Source organism: Panthera pardus, unplaced genomic scaffold (assembly GCF_024362965.1).
Source record: "Panthera pardus isolate Hobbes unplaced genomic scaffold, ASM2436296v1 HiC_scaffold_21, whole genome shotgun sequence".
Taxonomy (NCBI): Eukaryota; Metazoa; Chordata; class Mammalia; order Carnivora; family Felidae; genus Panthera; species Panthera pardus.
This window is the reverse complement of record NW_026526777.1, coordinates 69173121-69195892: the sequence shown is the minus strand read 5'-3', so window position 1 is coordinate 69195892 and position 22772 is coordinate 69173121. Positions and strand designations below refer to the sequence as shown.

At 48.6% G+C, this 22772-nt stretch overlaps 1 protein-coding gene and 1 long non-coding RNA gene across 7 annotated transcripts in view; both read left to right on the top strand.

Moving 5' to 3' along the window:
- LOC109258917 (uncharacterized) overlaps positions 1-22772 on the top strand; it is a 39366-nt gene that overhangs the window by 1514 nt on the left and 15080 nt on the right. For 2 of the 6 annotated variants that reach the window (XR_008424724.1, XR_008424723.1), the window contains exons 2-3: positions 14744-14926; positions 17410-18574. Coding sequence is in view for 2 of the 6 variants with exons in the window: in XM_053909459.1 (XP_053765434.1) it covers positions 17410-17529 (120 nt within the window). In the remaining 4 variants the exon portion in view is untranslated. Of the gene's footprint in view, positions 1-131; positions 2156-14743; positions 14927-17409; positions 18575-22772 lie in introns of those variants that run through there. The other 4 variants (XR_008424725.1, XR_008424726.1, XM_053909459.1 and 1 more) reach the window with 4 other exon arrangements.
- On the top strand, positions 2397-4366 carry LOC128778877 (uncharacterized). The gene is made up of 2 exons (XR_008424727.1): positions 2397-3458; positions 3753-4366. It is a non-coding gene; the product is annotated as an uncharacterized LOC128778877 (long non-coding RNA).

Here is a 22772-nt window from a genome sequence, read left to right as displayed (position 1 = left end):
GAAGAAGGGAGAGGAAGTCTCATGCAGGGTCCCACAGAGACCTAGCTTTGTAGTTGTCATCACTTAAGTATGCTTCCAGGTGGCGGTGTAATCGCAAGGTGACTCACATTGGATGTTTTTATTCTCCTGAGACAGACCCGAGTGCCAGCTAAGGATCGTAGGGCACCGTCCCTGTAGCCAGCAGAGCCTGAATTACTGGATGGTTAACACCTTCAGAGAGCCCTGTCTGTATGTTCACTTTAGACAACCTTATTATTATTAAGAGTCGTTCATGATAATTTGTCAGGCTCCTAACAGTATTGAGGATAGGTTCTCGGTGAAGTGTATAGCTTTCCTAAGGAAATGGTTACTTAGTGCAGATAAGGCTCACGCTTCATTAACAAAAGTAGAGAATGAAAAGACAGAAACTGGGCTCAGTTGCTGTCTAAACTTAATACGTATATCCTAGCTTTTCTATTTTTTTTATGTGATCCCGACTGCTCTCACTAGAATTCTGAATTTATGAAGTCTACGTGCACACGCATTTTTCTCTGTGCTACATTATAGCTGGAGAAGCTGGTGTCTGAACTCTGAGTGGCTTTAGAGCTGCGTTTGCAGTCCGTGTGCGGAAGAACAATGCTGGAATAGCTCTGTGTACGCTCACCTTCAGTAATGCCATTATCACCTCCAGGATGAAACCCACCGTCCGTCTTGCTCTCTGCAGACTGACCGCAGGCTTTCTCTTAGACCTTATCCCTTACCACTCCCTTTATGAACCCTTCGTGACTGTCCCCTAGACGTGCTGGGCTCATTTCATCTTTTGAAGTTCTACCCTTCTGATTCCAGCTCGTCTTTCGAGATTCAGTTCATTTTGGGCCCGGTCAGGGAGGCTTTCCTGACTTCCAGCATCCTAGAGTAGCACCTATGTGGGCCTTCGGTTTTGAAGGCTGTTTGTAATGTTTTCTAATTTACTAAGACCCCTTCTTCGAGTCCACAGAGAGGAGCCTTTCTAGACCTCTGTGCCCAAGAGAATGAAAACAGATAATATCCAAGGAAAACACTCATAGAAAGGGCAATTAGGATTTTGTGAAAGTTTTGTTTCAATGACAGATATGTATCTAGGCCTTACAAAGTAAAATATGTTTTTTCCGTAGGACATTCTCAAAAAAAGACTTAGAAAAAAAGACAACTCAAGAAATAGACATTGGATATTGAAATGACAACTTATTAGTACCATCCAAGGCAGTGTCTAACCGTAAAAATTAAGAGCTCCTGGATTTTTTAAAAAGCTGAGATAGTATGTGTGTTTATAATAAGATATAAAAGCACATTTCCACAATTTTTTACTTTGTAATATTTAATAATTAATATTAATTATTAATAATTATTTTATTTTTTAAATGTTTATTTTTGAGAGAGCCTAAGTGGGGGAGGGACAGAAGAAAAGAGGGAGGAAGACACAGATACTGAAGCAGGCTCCAGGCTCTGAGCTGTCAGCACAGAGCCCGACGCGGGGCTTGAATCCACGAACGGTGAGATCATGACCTGAACTGAAGTTGAATGCTTAACCGACTGAGCCACCCAGGTGCCCCTAAGTTTTTATTATTTTTAAGTAATCTCTGCACCCATTGGGGCTCAGACTTAATAACCCAGACATCAGGAGTCCCACGCTCCACCGACCGAGCCAGCCCTATCATAGAAGTCTTTGTAAAATGAGTCAAGACTATTATTCTGTCACGATGTGGCTTTGGTATCTCAACCTGGTACTTAGCAACATCAATATTATTCAATTCATTAAATTTTTGTTAGGAAGAGGTAGTTTTCATGATCTCAGGTATCCCTGGGGAGGGTGTGTTTCTATCCCTGGCTCCTTTCCTAGCTCTTCTTCAGCGTTCTGACAGTCGCAAGCTGGCCTGGGACTTGGGTGGGTGAGGGAGACATCAGGAAAGAGCACTGTGCTTGGAGTCAGAACACTTAGCTGATCAACCTCGGGTGAGTTGTGTAACTTTGCCGCCCTGTAGTCATTCCGTCTTGTAAGTACATACAGAAAATGACCTCAGCCTACCTGTTGAGTTGATGTGGTAGTCAAACAAGGTAACAAATATACCAAACGTTTGGGAAAATGCTGTCAAAAGATTTCAAAATGGATTTTAAAAAATTTTATTTATCTTTATTTTTTTTTTTTTAATTTTTTTTTTTTAACGTTTATTTATTTTTGAGACAGAGAGAGACAGAGCATGAACGGGGGAGGGTCAGAGAGAGGGAGACACAGAATCTGAAACAGGTTCCAGGCTCTGAGCTGTCAGCACAGAGCCCTACACGGGGCTCAAACTCACGGACTGTGAGATCATGACCTGAGCCGAAGTCGGACGCTCAACCGACCAAGCCACCCAGGCGCCCCTATCTTTATTTATTTTTGAGAGAGACAAAGCATGAGTGGGGGAGGGGTAAAGAGAGAGGGAGACACAGAATCCGAAGCAGGCTCCGGGCTCTGAGCTGTCAGCACAGAGCCGACCGGGGACTCAAACCCGCAAACCACGAGATCGTGACCTGAGCCGAAGTCAGATGCTTAACTGATGAGCCACCCATGCACCCCTCAAAATAGATCTTAAGCCCGCCATCATTTCAAAAAGGATTTGAGGCAACTAAGTGCCAAGATGTAAGATGGCTTTCCTGTTCTTACCAGTCCTGAGCCGTAGACCCTGTGGTCGCTCTCCCATGTGACTGTGTTCCCGTGCCCCCGGCCCCCAGGCAGGCAGCTCCTTATCGTCGGTCCTCAGTGAGGGGGAGTTTCTGACACCTGCTCGCTAGCGAAGGCAAGCTAACTTGGCAGTCCTACCCGCTGTTCGCTCCCGGTTCCGGGCTCCCCTGTTTCCTCCTCCCGCAAACATCTCCCCCTGCCATGAGCCTGCAGGGCGCACCTGTAAGCGGCAGGGGGTGGGCGCGTTGAGCGGACCTGAGCGCAAAGGACCTAAGAGCAAAGACAGGCTCCTGCATTGCCACGGGAACCCTCACGCTCAAAAGCGAACAGGCGGAAGCATTCATGTCCCTCAGCCGGAAACAGGCCTTTCCCGTGCTGTTCCCGAGACCCATGGGGTGTAAATCAGGGCGTCCCAGGAAAGTTTCCGAAGCACCCAAATCCACCCAGGAAACTAGACGTGTTCTTTTCCAGCCACACAAGTGGGATAGACCGCTTGGAGCCGCCTGCATGGACTTTGGCAGCAGGTCGCATTGAAAAGCCACTTACAACACCAAGCCTTGTGTGCAAAGCTATTCCCTGAAGCGCCGTGTGCAAAAGCAAAAAGAATGTGGTAATAGCTGTGCTGATCTGAAAGTATCAGGATACATACGCTATTCAGGAAAAAATGCATGTAGCAAACTGCGTAATCTGCTTCCTTTTAGGGCGCCTGGGGGCTCCATCGGTTGAGCATCCGACTCAGGTCTTGAGATTGAGCCCTGCGACGGGCCCCGCGCCGAGCGTGAGTCTGCTTGAGCTTCTCTCTCCCTCTCTCTCTGCCCCTCCCCCACGCACACTTGCAATCTCTCTCTCTCTCTCACAAAAAAAGAAAAAAAATATGATTCTTTTAGTAAACAAGTCAACATATGTGCCTACATCATTTTTCCAGTAGGATAGAAAAGCCTAACCTTTTGTTCTGTTTTTTTAAAATTTATTTGTTAGCAATATGCATTTATTATATTAATAATATATTTATTTACCAATAAACTAATAACACTTAATAAATATAATAATACTCATTAATAAATATTGCCAGCGCGGAGCCCAATGTGGGGCTCGAACTCACAAATGGCGAGATCATAACCAAGAGTCGGACGCTTTACTGACTGAGCCACACAGGCTCCCCCAGAAAAGCCTAAACCTTTGGGTGGAAGGACTCCAGTGGTGGGAAGGCACTATTTTTTAAGTGTCATTTGGATTTTGCTTTCTTTTTTGTGTGTGTGTTAATGTATGTTTTTAAGGTACTCATGTGTTTTAAAATACCCTCAAAAACCATCAAAATATTCACAACAATTTAGTCATAATGAAAACATGCCGGATAAAGCAGTGTTGTGCATATTTAATTGACATGAAATCTATACATTCTTTACGTCTCCTTTTCATCACCTGTGTCTTCTGTGTGCCCAGACTGCTAACTGAATGTACACACCCCTTTCTCTCATTTGGTTAAATTCATCTGGGGAATAAAGGGCAAAAAGACACTCCTATTTATTAACTTTGAAAAGTAGCTAAATAATTCACGGCCCCTGGAGTCTGCACGGTAGACAGCAAGCCCTTTGGGCAGCATTCCTCATTCTCAGTGTCATATATGCTGTTTGTTCGCTTCTCTGGCATTATCATCATTAAAGAACAGTCCATGGTAAAACACAATTAATGATTGTTAACAAGAGACAAGTTCTAATTAAGAGACAGTATGTTTTCAGAATGTACACACAGGGTCTAATGGCTAGACTTTTGTTAACATTTTTTAACGTTTATGTATTGTTGAGAGAGACAGAGACAGCAGGAGCAGGGCAGGGGCAGAGAGAGAGGGAGAGAGGGAATCCTAAGCAGGCTCCATATGGCCAGCCAGCACAGAGCCCAATGCAAGACTTGAACTCACAAAGCCGTGAGATCATGACCCGGCTGGAAACCAAGAGTCAGACCTTAATCGACTGAGCCCCCCAGGTGCCCCTAATGGCTACACTTTTAAAAATTAAAAATTTTAATGTTTTAATTCCCAGGACCTCTTCGGTTAATTATTCTTATTTTGAAATTATTCTCTTTACTAATACTAAGCGTGTAGACAGATGTGAAACGTTAAAATAGCGTCAATAATTTTAGAAAGTTGTTTAAAGGAGCCCAGGGATGCCAGTCATTAACGATGAGAGAGTGCAAGCAGCTCTCAGCTCCGATTTGGGGCGAGTGGAGTGGCAGTGTCCGAGTCCAGACTGGCAGTGCACGGACTTGCAGCCTCCTTATTTAGCGCGAGTAGGGTTTGCATTGTCGCCCTAGGAGCAGCCTTTCTGTATACGTTTCTGAAACCTAAGGCTGTCCACTTTCCTGCTAGACCTCTGACCTCTTACCTCGGAATATCTTTCTCTCTCCCCAAATTATTGGCAAATATTGTTTGGTGACAGATGGAAATAGCTAGAAATAGATGGGTTCGTAAAGTTTAGCCACAGAGTTTCAGCAACACTGTTTTATTTATTTATTTATTTATTTATTTATTGTTTATTTTTTTTAAATTTTTTTTTTCAACGTTTTTTATTTATTTTTGGGACAGAGAGAGACAGAGCATGAACGGGGGAGGGGCAGAGAGAGAGGGAGACACAGAATCAGAAACAGGCTCCAGGCTCCGAGCCATCAGCCCAGAGCCTGACGCGGGGCTCGAACTCACAGACGGCGAGATCGTGACCTGGCTGAAGTCGGACGCTTAACCGACTGCGCCACCCAGGCGCCCCTTATTGTTTATTTTTGAGAGACACGGAGAGACAGAGCATGAGCAGGGGAGGGACAGAGAGAGAGACACACAGAATCGGAAGCAGGCTCCAGGCTCTGAGCTGGCAGCACAGATTCCGATACGGGACTCGAACCCATGAACCGTAAATAATAACCTGAGCCAAAGTTGGACGGTCAACCGACAGAGCCACCCAGGCGCCCCTTAACAACACTGTTCTTTTCCTTCGGTTTCCGAGGAGCCTCCCTTCTCGTTCTCTCTGTCCATGGCTTCTGTAGCGATAGGATAACACGAGGAGCCAACACCAAGCATTGTTTTGAGCGCTCTACACAAACTGTACTATTTTAATCTCATCGGCCTTGGGAGGCGTGTACATTACCTGCATGTACAGGTGATAGACCAAAGCACTTGGCAATTTGGGGCCATGTAGCTGGTGTTGGGGAGAGCTGGGCGCACAGGCTTCAGAGCTGTGTGCTCCCCCCCTACGCTCTTCAGAGATGCCTGGTATTAGAAAAGCATCCACTGTTGAGGTCTCTGGGGGTCAAGAGAAAAATGGAACAGTCCCATACATTCATTTTTTAACCTTGCCCTTTTTGTGTATATGAAACCTTGGCCTCTTCCCTTTGAAGCCGTCACTGTTTCATTAGCCTGATTAATAGATGAGTGAGCCTCTTGGGGCGGGCGGTAGAAGGTGGTCCTTCCTCCGGGAGCCACCACAGGGAGAGCTCATTTCTCCGAGAAGGCCTTGTCGACATGGCCTGTTGCCCAGAAGGGGAGCAAACTAAGCTAGGTGCAACCTGGAGATTTGCTTATCAAGTCAGTGGCCTTCACTGCCAAGTGGTGAGTGAGGGCCGGAAGGAAGGACTAGACCCGGAGGGCTTCCTGGGAGACACGCTGGGTCAGGAGGCCTCAGTCATCTTATTTTTGTAACCACTTGAGTCTTTTCTCGTGAAGCGTTTGTTTCCCGACTGTGAAAGCCCACACCACTCCAGGATCCCAGACTTGTTTTATACAAGAATTCCCAGTTGATGACTTCACAGCGAGAGAGGCCGGACAGCACAGGCTTACTGTCTGGGCATAAGAGAGAAAGAGTTAGCTCAGGGAGGCTGTGGGAGCCTCCGTTAAGAGTCTTCTGTTCCAGGGAGGGCACCCGGGCTGCTAAGAGACCTTCCGACGACGGCATATCCCTCAGAGCGTACAGATCAATGACTACTCTTCTGTAAATATTTTCTATTTAACTGCTTCTCTGAGAGTAGACGTTTCCTGTGCTGCTCAGTGTGCAGATGTGGCGTGGGCCCCTCTGTTTCAGATACCCCGCTCGATAAGGAGGGAATGGCCAAGTTGACTTCCTGCGGTCCCTGTAGCCTGAGGGTTCAGTGTTCATGGTTTCCATTGTCACTGCACGATATGATTTGATTATGTCCGGGCCGGGTGGAAGAGAGGAGTCATGGATAGCCCCAAAGCATAACACCTTGGCTGTGCAATAGCTTTAAAAAGCTATTTTTACAAATACAGTAAGCTATTGTATTAAAAAAAAATACAATCTTGTTATTATACAAGATTGTAAACGTACACAAAAGTGCAACAGTACAGGTGACCCTTGAACGACACAGCTTTCAACTGCGCAAGTCCGCGGAGATACGGATTTTCTTCGATACGCTGAGCCCAGTCCTGTGAACGTATTTTCTTTCTTACGATTTTCTTAACACTTTCTTTTCTCCGGCTTACTTTTTTGTGAGAATACAGTATATAATGCATATAAAAATGCGTTAATTGCCTATTGACATTATTGGCAAGGCTTCCAGTCAATGGTAGGCTATTAACAGCTAAGTTTTCAGGGAGTCAGAAGTTACGCGTGGATTTTTGGCTGCGGAGGGGAGTCAGTGCTTCTGCCCTCCACGTTCAAGGGCCACCTGTGCAGCAATCCCCAGGTGCTTACTGTCCAGCAATACTGGCCAGTAACTCATCTATTCTTGTTTTACTGTCCTCCCTCGTCGGTTATTACTGAAGCATATCTAAGGTATTATTTTATTTATAATGTACATATTTATACTTCAGTAGGTACCTCTAAATGATAAGAACTCTCCTTTTTCTTTAAATGTTTATTGATTTTGAGAGAGCGAGTTCATACTTATGTGTACACGAGCGGGAGTGGGGGGCCCAAGGGAGAGGGAGGGAGAGAGAGAGAGAATCCCGAGCAGGCTCCACACTGTCAGCACAGAGCCCAACGCAGGGCTCAGTCCCACGAACCACGAGATCATGACCTGAGCCGAAATCAAGAGCTGGACGCTGAACCGACTGCACCCCCCCCCCCCCCCGCCCAGGCGCCCCAAGACCTCGCTGCAACACCATCACGTCACCCAAACACCTGAACAACGTCTTCATTATCATCAAATATGCAGTTGATGGCCGAATTCTCACAAACACTGTCTTAACAGTTGCCTTGTGTGAAACAAGATCCAGTCAGGTCTCCACATTAAATTTGCTTGATAGATTTCTCAAGTCTCTTGCTTTTTTAGGAAACATGTTTATGAAAGCGTCCTAAATAGAGAAGAGCACATAAATCCTTAAGTGTGCAGCTCACTGGATTCTTTCCTGGGAGGCCCCTACCCCTGCCACGAAAGCAAACATTGCCCGACCTGAGCAGCGTCTTACCGTCGTTTTAATTTGCATTTTTCTGATGACTAATCATGTTGAGCCCTTTTAAGATAGTTGTTCTGTTTTTGAGGGGGGGGGGGTGCCATGGGATATTCTCTTTTATGAAGTGCCTTTTCAAGTCTTTTGCGTCTCCCTCCCTTTAACATTGTGTTTCCTCTTTCTCATTGATCTGTGGAATTCTTTATGGATTATGAGTGTGAGTGTTTTGTTGGACCCACGTCCTGCAAATTCCTTCTCCCGCTGTGTGGTTTGCTTTCAGTCTCTTAATGGTGTCTCGACGAGCAGAAGTTCTTAATGAAATCCAATTCATCAATTGTTCCCCTTATGGTTCGTGCTTGTTGTGTCCTACTTCAGAAGTCATTCCCCGTCCTCAAGGGCACGGAGATACTCTTCTCAGATAGACTCTGCAAGCTTCAGAGGTATCCTTTACCTGCCCTGGATACGTCCACACTCCTAGACTTTTTGTTTTAAAGTTCATTTACTTATGTAACCTCTCCGCCCAACGTGGGGCTCGAACTCGTGGCCCTGAGACCAACAGTCAGACGCTCTTACATCTGAGCCAGCCAGACGCCCCTAGAGTTTAGCTTTGTGACTGGTGTAAGGTAGGATCAAGGCTCATTTGTTTTTCCGTGTTTTCATCCGGAGGGTCCAAAGACCATGCCTTCCTCTCTGCCCCGCAGTGTGGTGCCGTCACCATGAATTAGAGACTGGCACACGTGTGCGTCTGTTTCTAAACCCTCTTGGTTCTCTTGGTCGGTTCACGTATCTTTGCGCTTTTGCTGGCCAAAGTTTGTGCTAATACTGTACTGACTTAACTGCTGTAATCGTATGATAAGTCTTGCCATCTGACAGAGTAAATCTTTCAACTGTGTTTTTCTTCTTCAAGATTTCCTTGGTTCTCTTGGTCCTGTATTTCATAGAAAAAAAAAAAAAATGGAGTCATCCTGTCAGTTTCCACCAAAAATCGCCAAGATTTTTTTTTTTTTTTTAAACATTTATTTATTTTTGAGACAGAGAGAGACAGAGCATGAACGGGGGAGGGACAGAGAGAGAGGGAGACACAGAATCCGAAACAGGCTCCAGGCTCTGAGCTGTCAGCACAGAGCCCGACGTGGGGCTCGAACTCACGGACTGTGCGATCATGACCTGAGCCGAAGTCGGACGCTGAACCGACTGAGCCACCCAGGCGCCCCTAAAATCGCCAAGATTTTGACTGGAATCGAATACGATCCGTAGATCAATTTGGGAAAAGCGAATATGTTCACGGCATTGAACCTTTGTGCCCAGGAACACGGCATGCTGTCCCACTTATATAGGTCTTCTTTCGTTTTTCTTGGGAATGTCTCTGGATTCCCTGGGCAGGTTTTGCACCTCTTTTATCAGTAAGATTGATTCCTATGCGCCGGACGGGTGTTTTTGATGTTAATGTGAATGGGTATCATGTTTAAAATTTCATTTTCCTCTCCCTGTCCTAATGTTAAGATTGCGGACAGGTAGTTCATCGTCCAAGATAAGTTAAAAGTCCATATCAGAACTATTGTTTTAGTCTTGAATTTAGCATGTTTTTACAGCTTATACTCATTTTCCACTTACACATAATTTAACAATGCAACTGGGCTTTCGTTCTTCCAAAGGACCCGACTCAACCCTCCCTTTGGAAGACTCCAGAAATCTATTTAGGTGAGGAGCGAGGGATTCTCCTGGGAAGAGCCCATCTTAAGGGAGTAGGAGCCAGGCTGGCCCCACTTGACCCTGTAACAAAGCCCCTCCCCGAGGGAGGGAGACCGTGTGTGTCTGTCACTCACTTGTCTCCTGGCCCAGATGACTCTGACTGCGGTGAGTCCTGGGAGGACGGCGTGAGAAGGGAGGGCTGTGGGGATAGACCGTCAAGAACATTCTAATGATAATTTCAGAAAACACTGGATGCCATCTCTCCTGCTCTGTCGGCCCCGTTGGTAGCATGTTGCAGAAGGAGGGCACTGCCCCTGAGCTGGCAGCAGGATGCCCGCAGCTTGGGCTCCCTGTCTTAGGACTTAGCGAGGCTTCCCCAGGGCTGGGAGGGGCGGCCGTGGGAACAACAGCGAACATTTGCTGGGCCCTCACCGTGCGCTTCGTTCATTTAATCACTGCATTATTTTACCACATTATTTTCGAGACGGAGGCACAGAGAGGCTAGGCAACTTGCCCGGGTCACACAGCTCCCACATGGCAAAGCCAGGATTCAACCAAGCAGCCAGGTACCAGAGCCCACACTTTCCAAATTGTGCATTTGTTCTTGTGGTGGCAGCTCGTGGTGGGGGGGATGGGGGGGGAGAGGGTGGGGCAGGGGGAGCAGGACAGAAGGAATAAAGTGGGGTCCTTGCAGAGCACTGGGCCAGCCAGCCGGCTGTACCCGCTCTTCAGCCCCTGTGAGGTATCCCTTGAGGCCTGTGAGAACTGTCTTGGGGAGGGGGCCGCTCTCGAGGGTTCTGGGGTCCGAGTTAGCCAGGAGGACAGGAGAAGGGCAGCAGGTGAGGCAGTCGTGGTTTGCTGCTTAGATTCACAGCCTGAGAGACAGGGCAAGGTTTGTTCTTTAATTTTCTCCCCTTAAAACTTCCTCGGAGTGAGTGGAACCATGGGTTCTGGTCTGTTCTTTCTCGGAGGTGACAGGCGCGTCTATATTTAGACCAATAGTCATGCTTCTGTGGCGGTGGCCCAGCGTGTGCCTCCAAGAACGGCCGCGCTGAAATCCTAACACGCGAATCTTCACGAGCAGATAAATCACCCATGTTGTGGGCTGGATGTGCACCCATCAGAGGGACCTGTCACCGATGGCGGCTCGAGGGCCGAAGATAACTGGCTGGGCAGGCGGCCCTGAGCTCACAGGAGCCGGCCACTGTGGCCTGGCCGCCTCTCGACCCCCACGCGCGAGGCCACACAGACCACAGCCCCGTCCTGTCCGTCACCTCCCGCACGTTGAGTGTCACTGAGTCCCACTGATTCCACCCTTTTAACAGCTTCCAGTCTGTGACCACTCTTCCTTCTCTGTTGCTGCTGGGGGCTGACATCTGGGCGTTTTCAGGCCCAGAGGGGACAGTGACCCACGTGCTCTGCTCTGTTCTCTTCTCGTGGCCTTCACTGCCACCCAAACTATCTTTGTAAGTCAAAACCCGTCATGTCACCTCCCTACGTAAAAATACCTCAATGGCTCCCGCCTCTCAGAGGATTGAAATCCAGCGCACGGGGACTGGTGTGCGAGGCTCTCTTAAGACCTGGCACGTGCCCCCCCTTCCAGGCTGCACTGGCCTGCGCCCCCACCCCATCCAGGCCTCACACCCCTCACTGCTTCACGTGGGTCTCCTCTGGAACCTGCGGTCTGTTCCCAGATGGGCTGCTTTGCCGTGATGCTCCCCGACAAGGTGCCTTCCCCGTCACCCCTCTGTCTCCTTTGCCCATTTGGCCACCTCTGACCTTTCCTGAGACTGTCCTCACATTCCCATCGAGCAGACAGCTGCACACGCTTCCATGAGCTTCTCTTGCACCACACTGGCTTGGGTAAATGTCCGTCTTCCCTGGCGGACTCTGGAGTCCCCCTTGCCTTATTCCCAGCGCACCATCGGCCCTTCGCAGGGATGGCCTCCTCTGCCCTCCTCCCTCATCCAACTGTCCGTCCGCTCGTTCAGCTGGCGCTCGTCCAGCACTGGCCGTGTGCAAGGCCCTGTTGTAGCGGCTAGTCCGTGAACAAGACACAGAATGCCCACGTCCACAGAGCTTGCATGCTAGTGAGGGGAGACAGGCAAGAAAGAAACACACAGGAAATAAATGAGGGGGTGTGAAGCGCCAGGCAGGGAATCAGGGTAGGGTCACGGGACAGAATGCAGGGTGGGGGATGCTTGGAGTTGGAGGGCTGGGGAGGGCCCCTCTGAGGGGCTCCCCGGAGGCCGAGACCTCTGTGAGCCACCTTCGTGAAGATCAGGGTTGGGAGCATTCCAGGCCGAGGCAACAGATAACACAAAGCCTCGGGGTGACAACAAGGTGACTTAGAATGAGCCCTGGTTACCTGAAGCCAGGCCGGTCATAGGGTGCGGTGAAGAAAATGCCTCTGAGAGATAGAAGTGGAGAGAGAGAGAGAGAGAGAGAGAGCGGGGTTGGGGGTTGGGGGGTGGGAGAGCAGAGGTGGGGAGAGAGAGAGTCGGGGGGAGAGAGAGAGCAGGGGTGGGTGGAGAGAGTGGAGGGGAGAGAGAGAGAGAGATCGCAGGGGGGCGGGGAGCGGGTAAAGCTGGTTTTGGAGTCAAAGGTGGCTCATTTGAGCAGGAGCAAGCTGGACACTGACCAGCAGTGGCCGAACGGCGTTCACACCCGACGCAGGAGCACTAAGGTGCCGAGTCTCCCCTGCCCAACCCCACGTCCCCCGCGTCATGAGGGCCTGTGGGTAGGAGCTGCTCACTGAGAACTCGCTTGGCTTTCTACTCTTCTTGGAGCCTTTGTTTCGCCCGAGGCACACGGTTCATACAACCACAGGAATGTGAAATGCCGCTGTTGTTAACCTGTGCGGCAGGAGGCCCTGAGCTCACCCCTGTCACTGTCCTGCAGCCTCGTGTGTTCTAACCCCCTTCCCGTGCACGCAGCGTGCGAGATCCCATGTGTGCCCGCTCATGCATGTGCGGGGCCGTGGCCGAGGGTTATGTAACGAGAGCCTCTCTGAGCACACTTGGCCCCTGTGGACGGCCCCGGTGTGGCAACCACGGGCCTCACCACAGGTAGGCTGAGCGTGAACTTGAAAAGCAGGAGTCGCGGCTCCAAACAGCCTGTCGGCCCGCTTTGTTTTCTGACTCAAAATGTTCCCTTGAGACACTGGGTTTAGGTTCAAAAAAGACCCACGCTCGTTCCGTCCCCCAGAGAGGTGCTCCCCACCGCAGTCGCGATTTGGAGATCGCAGTCCGTCCTCCCCTGCGGGTGGGTGGCTCTCTTACCCGAAAAAGTGTTCACATCCCTGTGTCTGATTAACCAAGCAGCCTGGCCACACCAAGGCCACGTCTACACAGTGTGATAGACCCTGCTACAGCACAGTGATCTATTTTGGGGGGTTTTCTCCTATTAATTATGTTCCCCGTTGTTCTTGTGGGAAGTGACCATCTAGAAAATGTATTGAACTCTGCAGTGTGGTCATTTAGAATTGAAAGGAATCTGGGCCTCTAAACTTTTCAGGCAAGGTGACCGTGACTGACATGCGTGATGGCCAGGTGTCTTGCCCAGGTGTCCTGGCGAGGCCTGATAGTCATACGTTCCTGACTTTGAGGGCAGTTCTGTTCCCAGTGACTTCCTTTAGTCATCGAAGGTGGGGCTGGCAAAGTAGTGACCTGAGATTGTCCTTTTTTTTTTTTTTTAAGTTTATGTATTTATTTTGAGAGAGAGAGAGAGGGGAAGAGCCAGCACAAGTGGGGGAGGGGCAGAGAGAGAGAGAGCGAGAGAGAGGAAGAGAATCCCAAGCAGGCTCTGTGCTGTCAGCAGAGCCCAACATGGGGCTCGAACTCATGAACCATGAGGTCATGACCTGAGCCAAAACCAAGAGTTGGACGCTCAACCGACTGAGCCACCCAGGCACCCCCTGTTTTTTTTTTAAAGCTAACAGTCCTTATTTATTTATTTATTTATTTAAACACACTTTTTTAATGTTTATTTATTTTTGAGAGAGAGAGAGACAGAGCTCGAGCAGGGGAGGGACGGAGAGAGACAGAACGTGAACACTACATTATTCGGAGAAATAAATTCCAAGTAAGCACCTCCCAAAACACGCCACCCTCACGGCTTCCTGAACAAAAGGCGCCATGCTTTACGTATCCAGGACGCAAACAGCCCCTTGGACGGGCTCATTTCTACTTGTGAACTTTTCTCTGGTCTCTACTTCTAGCTTTCTTCAACCCCACCAACTAAGATTTCTTCTGTGAAGCCAGGAGGCTCCACACAGGTTATAAATAATTTGGCTATATTGTGCTGAGCATAATTGAAATGTCATGAGCCATCTAGAGAGCAGGGGAACCAGTTCTCGCTTGCTTCTATTGGCTTAGTCAGTTTACTCCTCTGGTGCCTGTCACGGAAGTTTGGGCTGGGAGACCTGGTGAGGAATGTTTCCTCCTCCGGGGTTTCGACGGGCCCAGCTCTTTGTCATGGCCTCAGAAGCTGCGTGGCTATGGGTAAGGAAGGCTGCCCTTCTGGAGGGATAATTATGGTCCGTGACCTCTGAGCTTTTAGCTTGACCTTACCCTGCACCCAAACTCTGCGCCCAAACTCAGGTGTGACTCAGGAAGTCATCTGTTTTTGTGCGTTCACATTGATGATTTCCTTCCCCCTTTTATGGAAGGGGATCAGCCTCGGGTACCGGTGAGGAGACGAGATTCTGAATCAGGCCTTTTGCCTGGCCGGTTGCAGGGCTTGGAGGAGTGTCTGTGCAGGGAGGTTTAAGTGGAGGGAGGAGTCATGGTCATTAGGGTACCGTATGCCTGGAAAACCAAGCATGGCCGCCCACCTCCTCTCTGACTCACCCTCGCAAAACGTGATTAAACTGGAGGGGCGTGTGGCAAGCAGGTATTTGATTCAGCGAAGTGGGCAGGGCCTGAATTCCATCCTTTACCACCCTCAACACCCCATGGTTTGTTTGTTTTTTTTTTCAGAGACCTAGAAGCTTGGGGATCTCGTGAGACACTGACCTGTGGCATCTGTCTGGGCCTTAGTGTAACCCTGTCACATGAGTGGCCTCATGAAGGAGACTAGACTATTCATGGGCTTGGGAGGCTCGTTCACTTACCAGGAATCCAGTGGGTCCAGGATGATCCAGGAGGGGAGGCTTCCTTGAGGTAGGCAAACCCAGAGCAAATTAGGGTGGTGCTCGACGGCCCCTTCCCTTGAGTCTGTCTGTCCCTCCTCAGGGACATTGTTCCCTCTGAAATGATCACGGGAGTAGTCTGGTTAGCATTATGAGAGATTTTTTCAATTCCGTACCTCTGATATCATGTGTAATAGGAGAATGGAGAACAAAACACCTCCACGGCCAGACCAGTGTTGGCCACATCAAAGCAACGATTATTGTACCAGTCGTGGTACATTAACGTGGATCCCACTCTAAACGTTGCTCTGTCCTTTCTTGTTTTTAAATGAATCATTTGGCTTGAATATGACGCTTGAGACATCGAGCATAAAATGCATGGTCGCATTTGAATATGAATACTACCTATGTGTTAACGATAATTGCCGCTTTTATTACGTGTATGGCAACAGGTGTATTATTTTAAATTACACACGTGACATGTAAGGTGTAGGGTGACTTAGATAGTTACTGTTGCTTCACGTGGCCTGTGTGGGACGGACCAGTTTAGACGATGAGGCCATTCCAATCACAGAAAAAGGTCACCTTCATCCGCCTGTCAGAATGAGTGGAGATCACGAATCTGGAGTCCTATTTAGACGTCAGTGATGTGGTACAGGGAGTGTCGAGCTCTCCCCTTACCCCCACCCCCTCCCACAAGCTTGGCATCCTTATAGGTGGTAAAGTTTCACCCGTGAGAAGCCCCAGTGTGCAGTGGGTCTGGACCCGAGGCCAGAAGCGGGGTGTGGTCCAGGGACCTCTTCCTTTTGGACACTCTACAGATGTGCTGTTTGCCTGGAGCCACGGTCGTCGTGCCCCCCACCCCCACCCCGACCTCCTTGTTGTAATGGGCTGGCTCTGGTCACCCCGGAATCGCCCTGGGCGCTGCCCGCGAGCTGAGCCCCCCAAGCCTGCTGGACAGGGCCAGGCCCGGCTGGACGCGACTCTGCGTGCAGAACTTTACCCGTGCAGGAGGGGTGGCCGAGCCCGCCTCTGTGTGCCCCGCGGTGCTCACCTCTCCACTGGCCTCTGGCTGGGGAAGGGAGACGGCCCAGGCCATCCTCACGCTTCCCCAGAAAACCCAGCCGCGCTCGCATGGCTTCTCCAAGGATCAGAGGCTACCCAGTGAAGGGGAATCTGTGGCCTGAGAATTTAAGGGGTTTGCAGCTCCCCTTACTCCTCCCACCCAACGCCGTAGTAGACAAAATTCTCACCAAAGGGCCGAACACTGCCAGGGGGGTCTTGCCACTCTTCCTGGCACTCCCCTGCCCCGGGCTCTGGGAGCATTGTTGGTGGCTCTGACACCTGGTGGCCATCCCAGGAACTGCTCCCGGGGAAGGGCCCACCCCCCTCCCCCACCCGCCTAACCCCAGCCCTTCCTAGTAATTTTAATGTAGGATGTACTTTATAAGTGAGTTATTGTTAATCAAATTGTTTATAAGTTACATTCTTGCAAATACATTCAACAGAAGGTATCTGGACAGAATATGTACGTACTGAGGCACCAACCAGCCCCGTATAGGGCCTGCCGGCAGGTGCGGGGGTGGGAAGGGGAAAGAGAGGCTTTTTTAATCTTATAGCTTTAGTTCCCTCTGAGATCTGTTGTGCACAGAAGGGGTGAATTACTTCACATTGTAGCTGAAGTACCAGCTAAGGCAGGATGCCCAGAAGCGCAGGATGTTCCCTCCGGGGCTCCTGCCCCCCTTGCTCTGCATTCAGGCACCTTTAGTCCCTTCATGCGTTTTGAGGGAGCACCGTGCGCCTGGCACTCACTCACCGGCCCGCTGCTGAGGGGAGGCTGGTCCTGCAGCTTGTGGCAGCTCCTTGGGGCACAGGAGGGAAGGCAGCAGCCCCTGCCAGGCTGCCCCTCTCCGAGGGGCTCCAGGTGGAGAGCCAAGCCCGCGCTCAGGTCCCTGCCGCCTCGCAGGTGTGAGGCCCCAGGAGCACCTTTCACCGGGCGAGCGAGGCAGATTCTCCCAGGTTCCAACTCGGAGCAGGGCTCGGGTGGGGGTGGCCTGCGTCCGGCAGGAGAGCCGGGTCTGATGAAAGCGGCCACCTTCTCTGTGCTTCTCGCTGTCCGATACCCGTGTTTCCTGCCCCTGCTTGACCGTGCCCTTCACTCAGCTCACCATGAACCCGTCACCTGTCTCTCCGCCTTGCATTTTCATGCCCCTCTTCCCTCTTACCATCCCCCGCCCCCCCGCCGGCCTCGGTAAACAGAAGATATTTCTGGGGCGCCTGGGTGGTTTAGTCGGCTGAACGTCCGACTTTGGCTCCGGTCGTGATCTCGCGGTTCGTGAGTTCAAGAACCCTGGGCAGCTAAGCAGCCTTGGGGAACGTGCAAGATGTTCAGAGTCCCCTTTGCCGAGTTCGGTCCTCGTGGGGAGAGGTCCCTGGAGGGTGGGACCTGAACACAGCAGTGAACTCCTTTGCAGCCGTTGGTCTTTAAGAAAGGTTGTTGGTCTTTAAACCCAGGCGTTTCAGCTCCGGACATCAGCCCTTTTGTGCCCTCGAGGGTCAGGACAGCACACGTGTTATCCCGGGATCGGTTCCTGCATCCAGCGTCTTTCCGGCTCCAGGCAGCCGGGCGCCTGACCTGCCGGCCATCGCCCTCTCCCTGCTCGGGGCAGCTCCGTCCTTACCTCCCGGAACAGTCAGAGCACCTCCCTTTGCCCTTTCCCCTTCCCGCGGCTGCTGACCACATTCCAGGTCTGTAGCAGCCACCATGTCAGCCGAGGACGGGAGCCACACGCCGAGGACCACGGCAGAAGGCTGACCCTGGATGACCTCACGGACCTGCCAACACAGCCCGCGACTACGAACTTCTAGTCTCCAGGAAGCGAAGGTCAAGCTCGTGTGTCCGTGTTACCCGAAGCCAGACTCACAGATGGGGACCCTCAGTGGCACCCACCCGTTTTCCTGTTCTCACCCAGACCGCGGCACAGGGCCACTGCTCTCATAAAAAACAGAAATCACACAACTCGGATCTCTGGTAGGACTCTGTGCGCACAGGAAAATGGATCTGTTGGTGCCGTCGTTCTTGGAATCACTGAATTTTGAGTGTTGTTGCCGTGGAGGTGGGGTGGGTGGGGTGGAGCTGGGCTTCCATAAATGCACAGAAGGATCTTTGTTTAAATGTTCAATTTATTTTTGAGAGGGCGTGCACGGGGGAAGGGCAGAGAGAGAGGGAGACACAGAATCCGAAGCAGGCTCCAGGCTCTGGGCTGTCTGCACAGAGCCCGATGTGGGGCTTGAACTCACCAACAACAAGATCATGACCTGAGCTGAAGTCGGATGTTTCACCGACTGAGCCACCCAGGGGCCCCCATCACTGTACGTTTTAAACAAAAGATGTGTAATACAGACTTACCTCTGAGTCATTATATGTTTTGGAGAGTAGATGTTTTCATAGCCAGTACGACTCTTACCCCTTTCCTTCCGTGGGGAGATCATCATGCCAGTGTTCCCCAGAACAATATCCGCACAGAAGGGGCTCCTGCTGTCCTGGTCCCATGTCCAACTCGAGACCACAAGTAAAAGAGATGTCACGAATTCACGTATATGTCTGGTTTTGACCGTATACTTTTCCTCGCACGTATGTGCCTTCCAGAGTAACCATATAAATCATTTCTTCTTTCGGTTTTCATAGTTTTTAATTTTTAAAACATTTCTCAAGATTTTAGTGAACATACCATAAAATTCACCCACTTACGTGTACAGTTCAGTGGTTTTTGGTACATTCACGGAGCTGTGCACCAGCACTGCTCTCTTAAATTTAGAACATTCAACCCAGAAGAAACTGTGTTTTGCCAGTTAATAGTCATTCCCTGTTTTCCTCCTCCCCTGGTGGCTCTTACCCACTAATAATCCACGTTTGGTCTCTCTTATTTACTTACTCTGGACATCCCATGTCAATGAAATCATATCGTATGTGGTCCTTTGGGACTGGCTTCTTTTACTCCGTGTGGTGTTTTCAAGGTTCATCGTGTTGTAGTGTGGATCCATACTTCACCCCCTTTGTCTTTTCGAATAGTCTTTATTTTGTAGAGCAGTTTTAGGTTCACAGCAAAATTGAGTGGTAAGTACAGAGAGTTCTGGTGAAGCCCTTACCCCACACAGGCACAGCACCCCACACCGGATGGTGCATTCGTTCCGATCTGTCCACCCGTGTTGACACGTTATCACCCATCGACAGCATCCCTAAGATTTGCTCCTGATGCTCTACATTCTATGTTGTTTTTTTTCTTTTTCTTTTTTTTACTTGAGTGTAGTTGACACACAATGTTCATTCTCTGGGTCTTAACAGATTATATTGACATGTATCCACCGTTACAGTATCATTCAGAATAGTTCCATGTCACAGACTTTGAGTCTGGAGTTCTCTCTTGTCCAGCAAGGGAGAAGATGCAGAATTGAATATGAGAGAGGCTAATGACCGGGAGGAGACAAGAGCTCCGAGTAAGGGTCCTTGCTCTGTATTTAGTAGGATCAGAAGGCTTACAAACAATGGTGATGGACATGCAGAAAGAGACAATAAAACTGTGCACATTAACTCGCGTGTGAGAGAAAGGGGGTTACGAAGATATGTGGTGTTAGGGGTTTGGCTCAATACAAAACAAAATCCCGACGCAGGGCAGATGGCTGTTTATGGCAGGCACGAGGCATGTCTGTTTATCTTAACTTGTCTAGGGGATAAGACGGACTGAGCATGCTACCTCAGGGTCTACAAGGCACCTTTATTTTACTAACTAGCTCAGATCTGGGCAATTTCACCCTGCTGTGCAGTCTGTAGCCCTGTTTACCTGTTTACCTATTGTGGACCTTGCATTCTGTGGAAGCAGCTTTCTGATCTTGTACTATGCTGGGGGCACTTTTGCTCTGTTTACCTAATCCTAGGTGCTTTAGTCCTAAACCCTGTTAACCCATTGGTGCAAACTCAGGGAATTGCTAAACTTATTCCCCACAGTTCCACGGCCCTAAAAATCCCCTGTGCTCTGCTTATCTTTGTAAAGAGCTGCCCAACTGTTTTACAAGGTGGTCGGACCATCTTATGTTTCCACCAACGTGTGGGACTTTCAGTTTCTCTCTCTGTCACCTTCCCAGCACTTGGGATGGTCAGTCTTTTCAGTTTTAGCCATTTCAATAGGTGCGAGGTGGGCTCTTGCCGTGGCTTTGGTGTGCATTCCCCTGATGAGTCCTTCTGTTTGCTTGTTTTCCATCTGTGTGTTTTCTTTGAGGAAGTACCTGTTCCAATGCTTTGCCCATTTAAAAGATTGTGTTGTTGGGGCGCCTGGGTGGCCAGTCGGTTAAGCGTCTGACTCTTGGTTTCGGTTCAAGTCATGATCTCACTGTGAGTTTGAGCCCTGAGTCGGGCTCAGAGCTTGCTTGGGATTCTCTCTCTCCCTCTCTCTCTCTGCCCTTCCTCTCGCTCTCATTCTCTCTCTGTCTCTCAAACTAAATAAACTTTAAAAATGTGTTGTTTTCTTGTTATTAGTATTTCAGAGTTTTTTTATGTAGTGCGAATACAAATCCTTTATCAGATACACGTTTTAAAGGTTTTCTCTCGGTTTACAAGTCATCTTCATTCTCTTAGGAGCTAAATTTAAGATTTTGGCTAAGTGCACTTTATCAATTTTTCTTTTGTGGGGTCACGTTTTTGGTGTTCTAAGTAATCTTTGCCTGCCTCCAAATCACAAGATTTTTCGCCAACATTTTTTTCTAGAAGTTGTACCATTTTTGGTTGTGCATTTAGACCTATCACTCCATGTTGCATATGGCGCCAGGTATGAACTGGAGGTCATTGTGTTTGTGTGTGGGTACCAGTCATTCCAGCCCTGCCCTTTCTCCACTGACTACTTTGGCAGCTTTGTCAAAAAGTAGTTGTCCATATATATGTAGGTCTATTTTCGGGTTCCCTGTTGTGTCCCCTTCATCTGTTTGCTTATTTACGCCAAATCCCACTTTTCAATTCTTGTAGCCTTTATACAAATCTTGAAGTCAGGTAGTTTGAGTTCTCCAACTTTATTTTGTGTCGTAGCGATTTTGGCTATTCTAAGCTCTTCACGTTTTCATTTAAATGTTAAAATCACTTTGCTAATTTCTGCAAGATCCACCTGGGATCTTCGCTGGCATTGCACTGAATCTATAGAACAATTTGGGGAGAGTCAACGTCTTAGCAATATTGAGTTCTCAGATTCGAGGAAAATGTATATTTCTTCACCCTTTAAAAAGCTCTTCTTTAATTTTCTTTAGCAATGTTTTGTAGTTTTCAGCATAGCTGTTTGTATACCTTTTGCCATATTTATCCTAATTTTTTTTGTTTTGATGCTGTTATAAATAGTATTGTTTTGAAAAATTTCAGTTTCTGATTTTGTGTTGTGAGTATACAGAAATACAATTGACCTGTTACATTGATCTTATGTTCTTATTAAACTTACTAAACTCACTAGTTCTGGTAGCTTTTTTGTAGATTCCATCACATTTTCTACTTGGATGATGATATTGTTTGGGGCTAAGGGCAACTTTATGTTTTCCTTTCCAACCTCGATGACTTTTATTTCTTTTTCTTGCTTGATTGCACTGGCTAGAGCCTCTAGTACACTGTTGAACAGAAGTAATGAGAATGGATGTCCTCATGTTGTTCCTGATCTTGGGGGGAAGTATTTAGTTCTTCACCACTAACTATGATGTTAGCTATAGACTTTTCAAAAAAATTTGTTTCAATGTTTATTAATTTTTGAGAGACAGAGACAGAGTGTGAGTAGGAAAGGGGCAGAGGGAGGGAGACACAGAATCTGAAGCAGGCTCTAGGCTCTGAGCTGTCAGCGTGGGGCTTGAACTCACGAACTATGAGATCATGACCTGAGCCAAAGTAGGGTGCTTAACTCACTGAGCCACCCAGGTGCCCCAGCTACAGGCTTTTCATAATGCTCTTTATCAGGTTGAAGAAGTTTCCTTCTATTCCTAGTTTGTTGAGTCTTTTTGTCATGAAAAAATGTCGCATTTTATCAAATGCTTTTTCTGCATTAGAGATGATCACATGGTATTTCTTATGAATCTGTTAATAGAATGACTGACATTCTTTTTCAAATGTTAAACTGAGGCTGCATTCTTGGGATAAACCATGCTTAGTCATAATGTATTACTCTTTTAAAATTTTTATTTTTTATTTTTTATTTTTTAGAGACAGAGTGAGTACAAGTAGGGGAGGGGCAGAGGGAGAGGAAGAGAGAGAGAATCCCAAGCAGGCTCCATGCCCAGCACAGAGCCCAATGTGGGGCTTGATCTCATGACTGTGAGATCATGACCTGAGCCAATATCAAGAGTTGGGCACTTAACTGACTGTATTACCCCTGTATTACCCTTTTAATAATTGTTGGATTCCATTTACTGAAATTTATTTAAGAATTTTGTATCCATGTTCATGAGCATATTGGTCTGTGGTTTTTTCTCTTATAATGTTTTTTGGCCTTGGTATCAGAGCAGTGCTAGCTCATAGAGTGAAGTGGGAATTATTTACTCTTCTTCAATTTTCTGGAAGACTCTGTGTAGAGTTGGTGTTACTTTTTCCTTAAATACTTGGTAGAATTCACTATCTGGGCTAGGAGCTTTCTTTGTGGAAGGATTTAAACCTTGATTAATTTTATTTAATGCCTTTAACAGAAATAGTTCTATTCAAGGGGCACCTGGGTGGCTCAGTCGGTTAGGCGTCCAACTTCGGCTCAGGTCATGATCTTGTGGTTCGTGGGTTTGAGCCCCGCATCGGGCTCTGTGCTGACAGCTCAGAGCCTGGAGCCAGCTTCACATTCCATGTCTCCCTCTCTCTCTGCCCCTCCTCT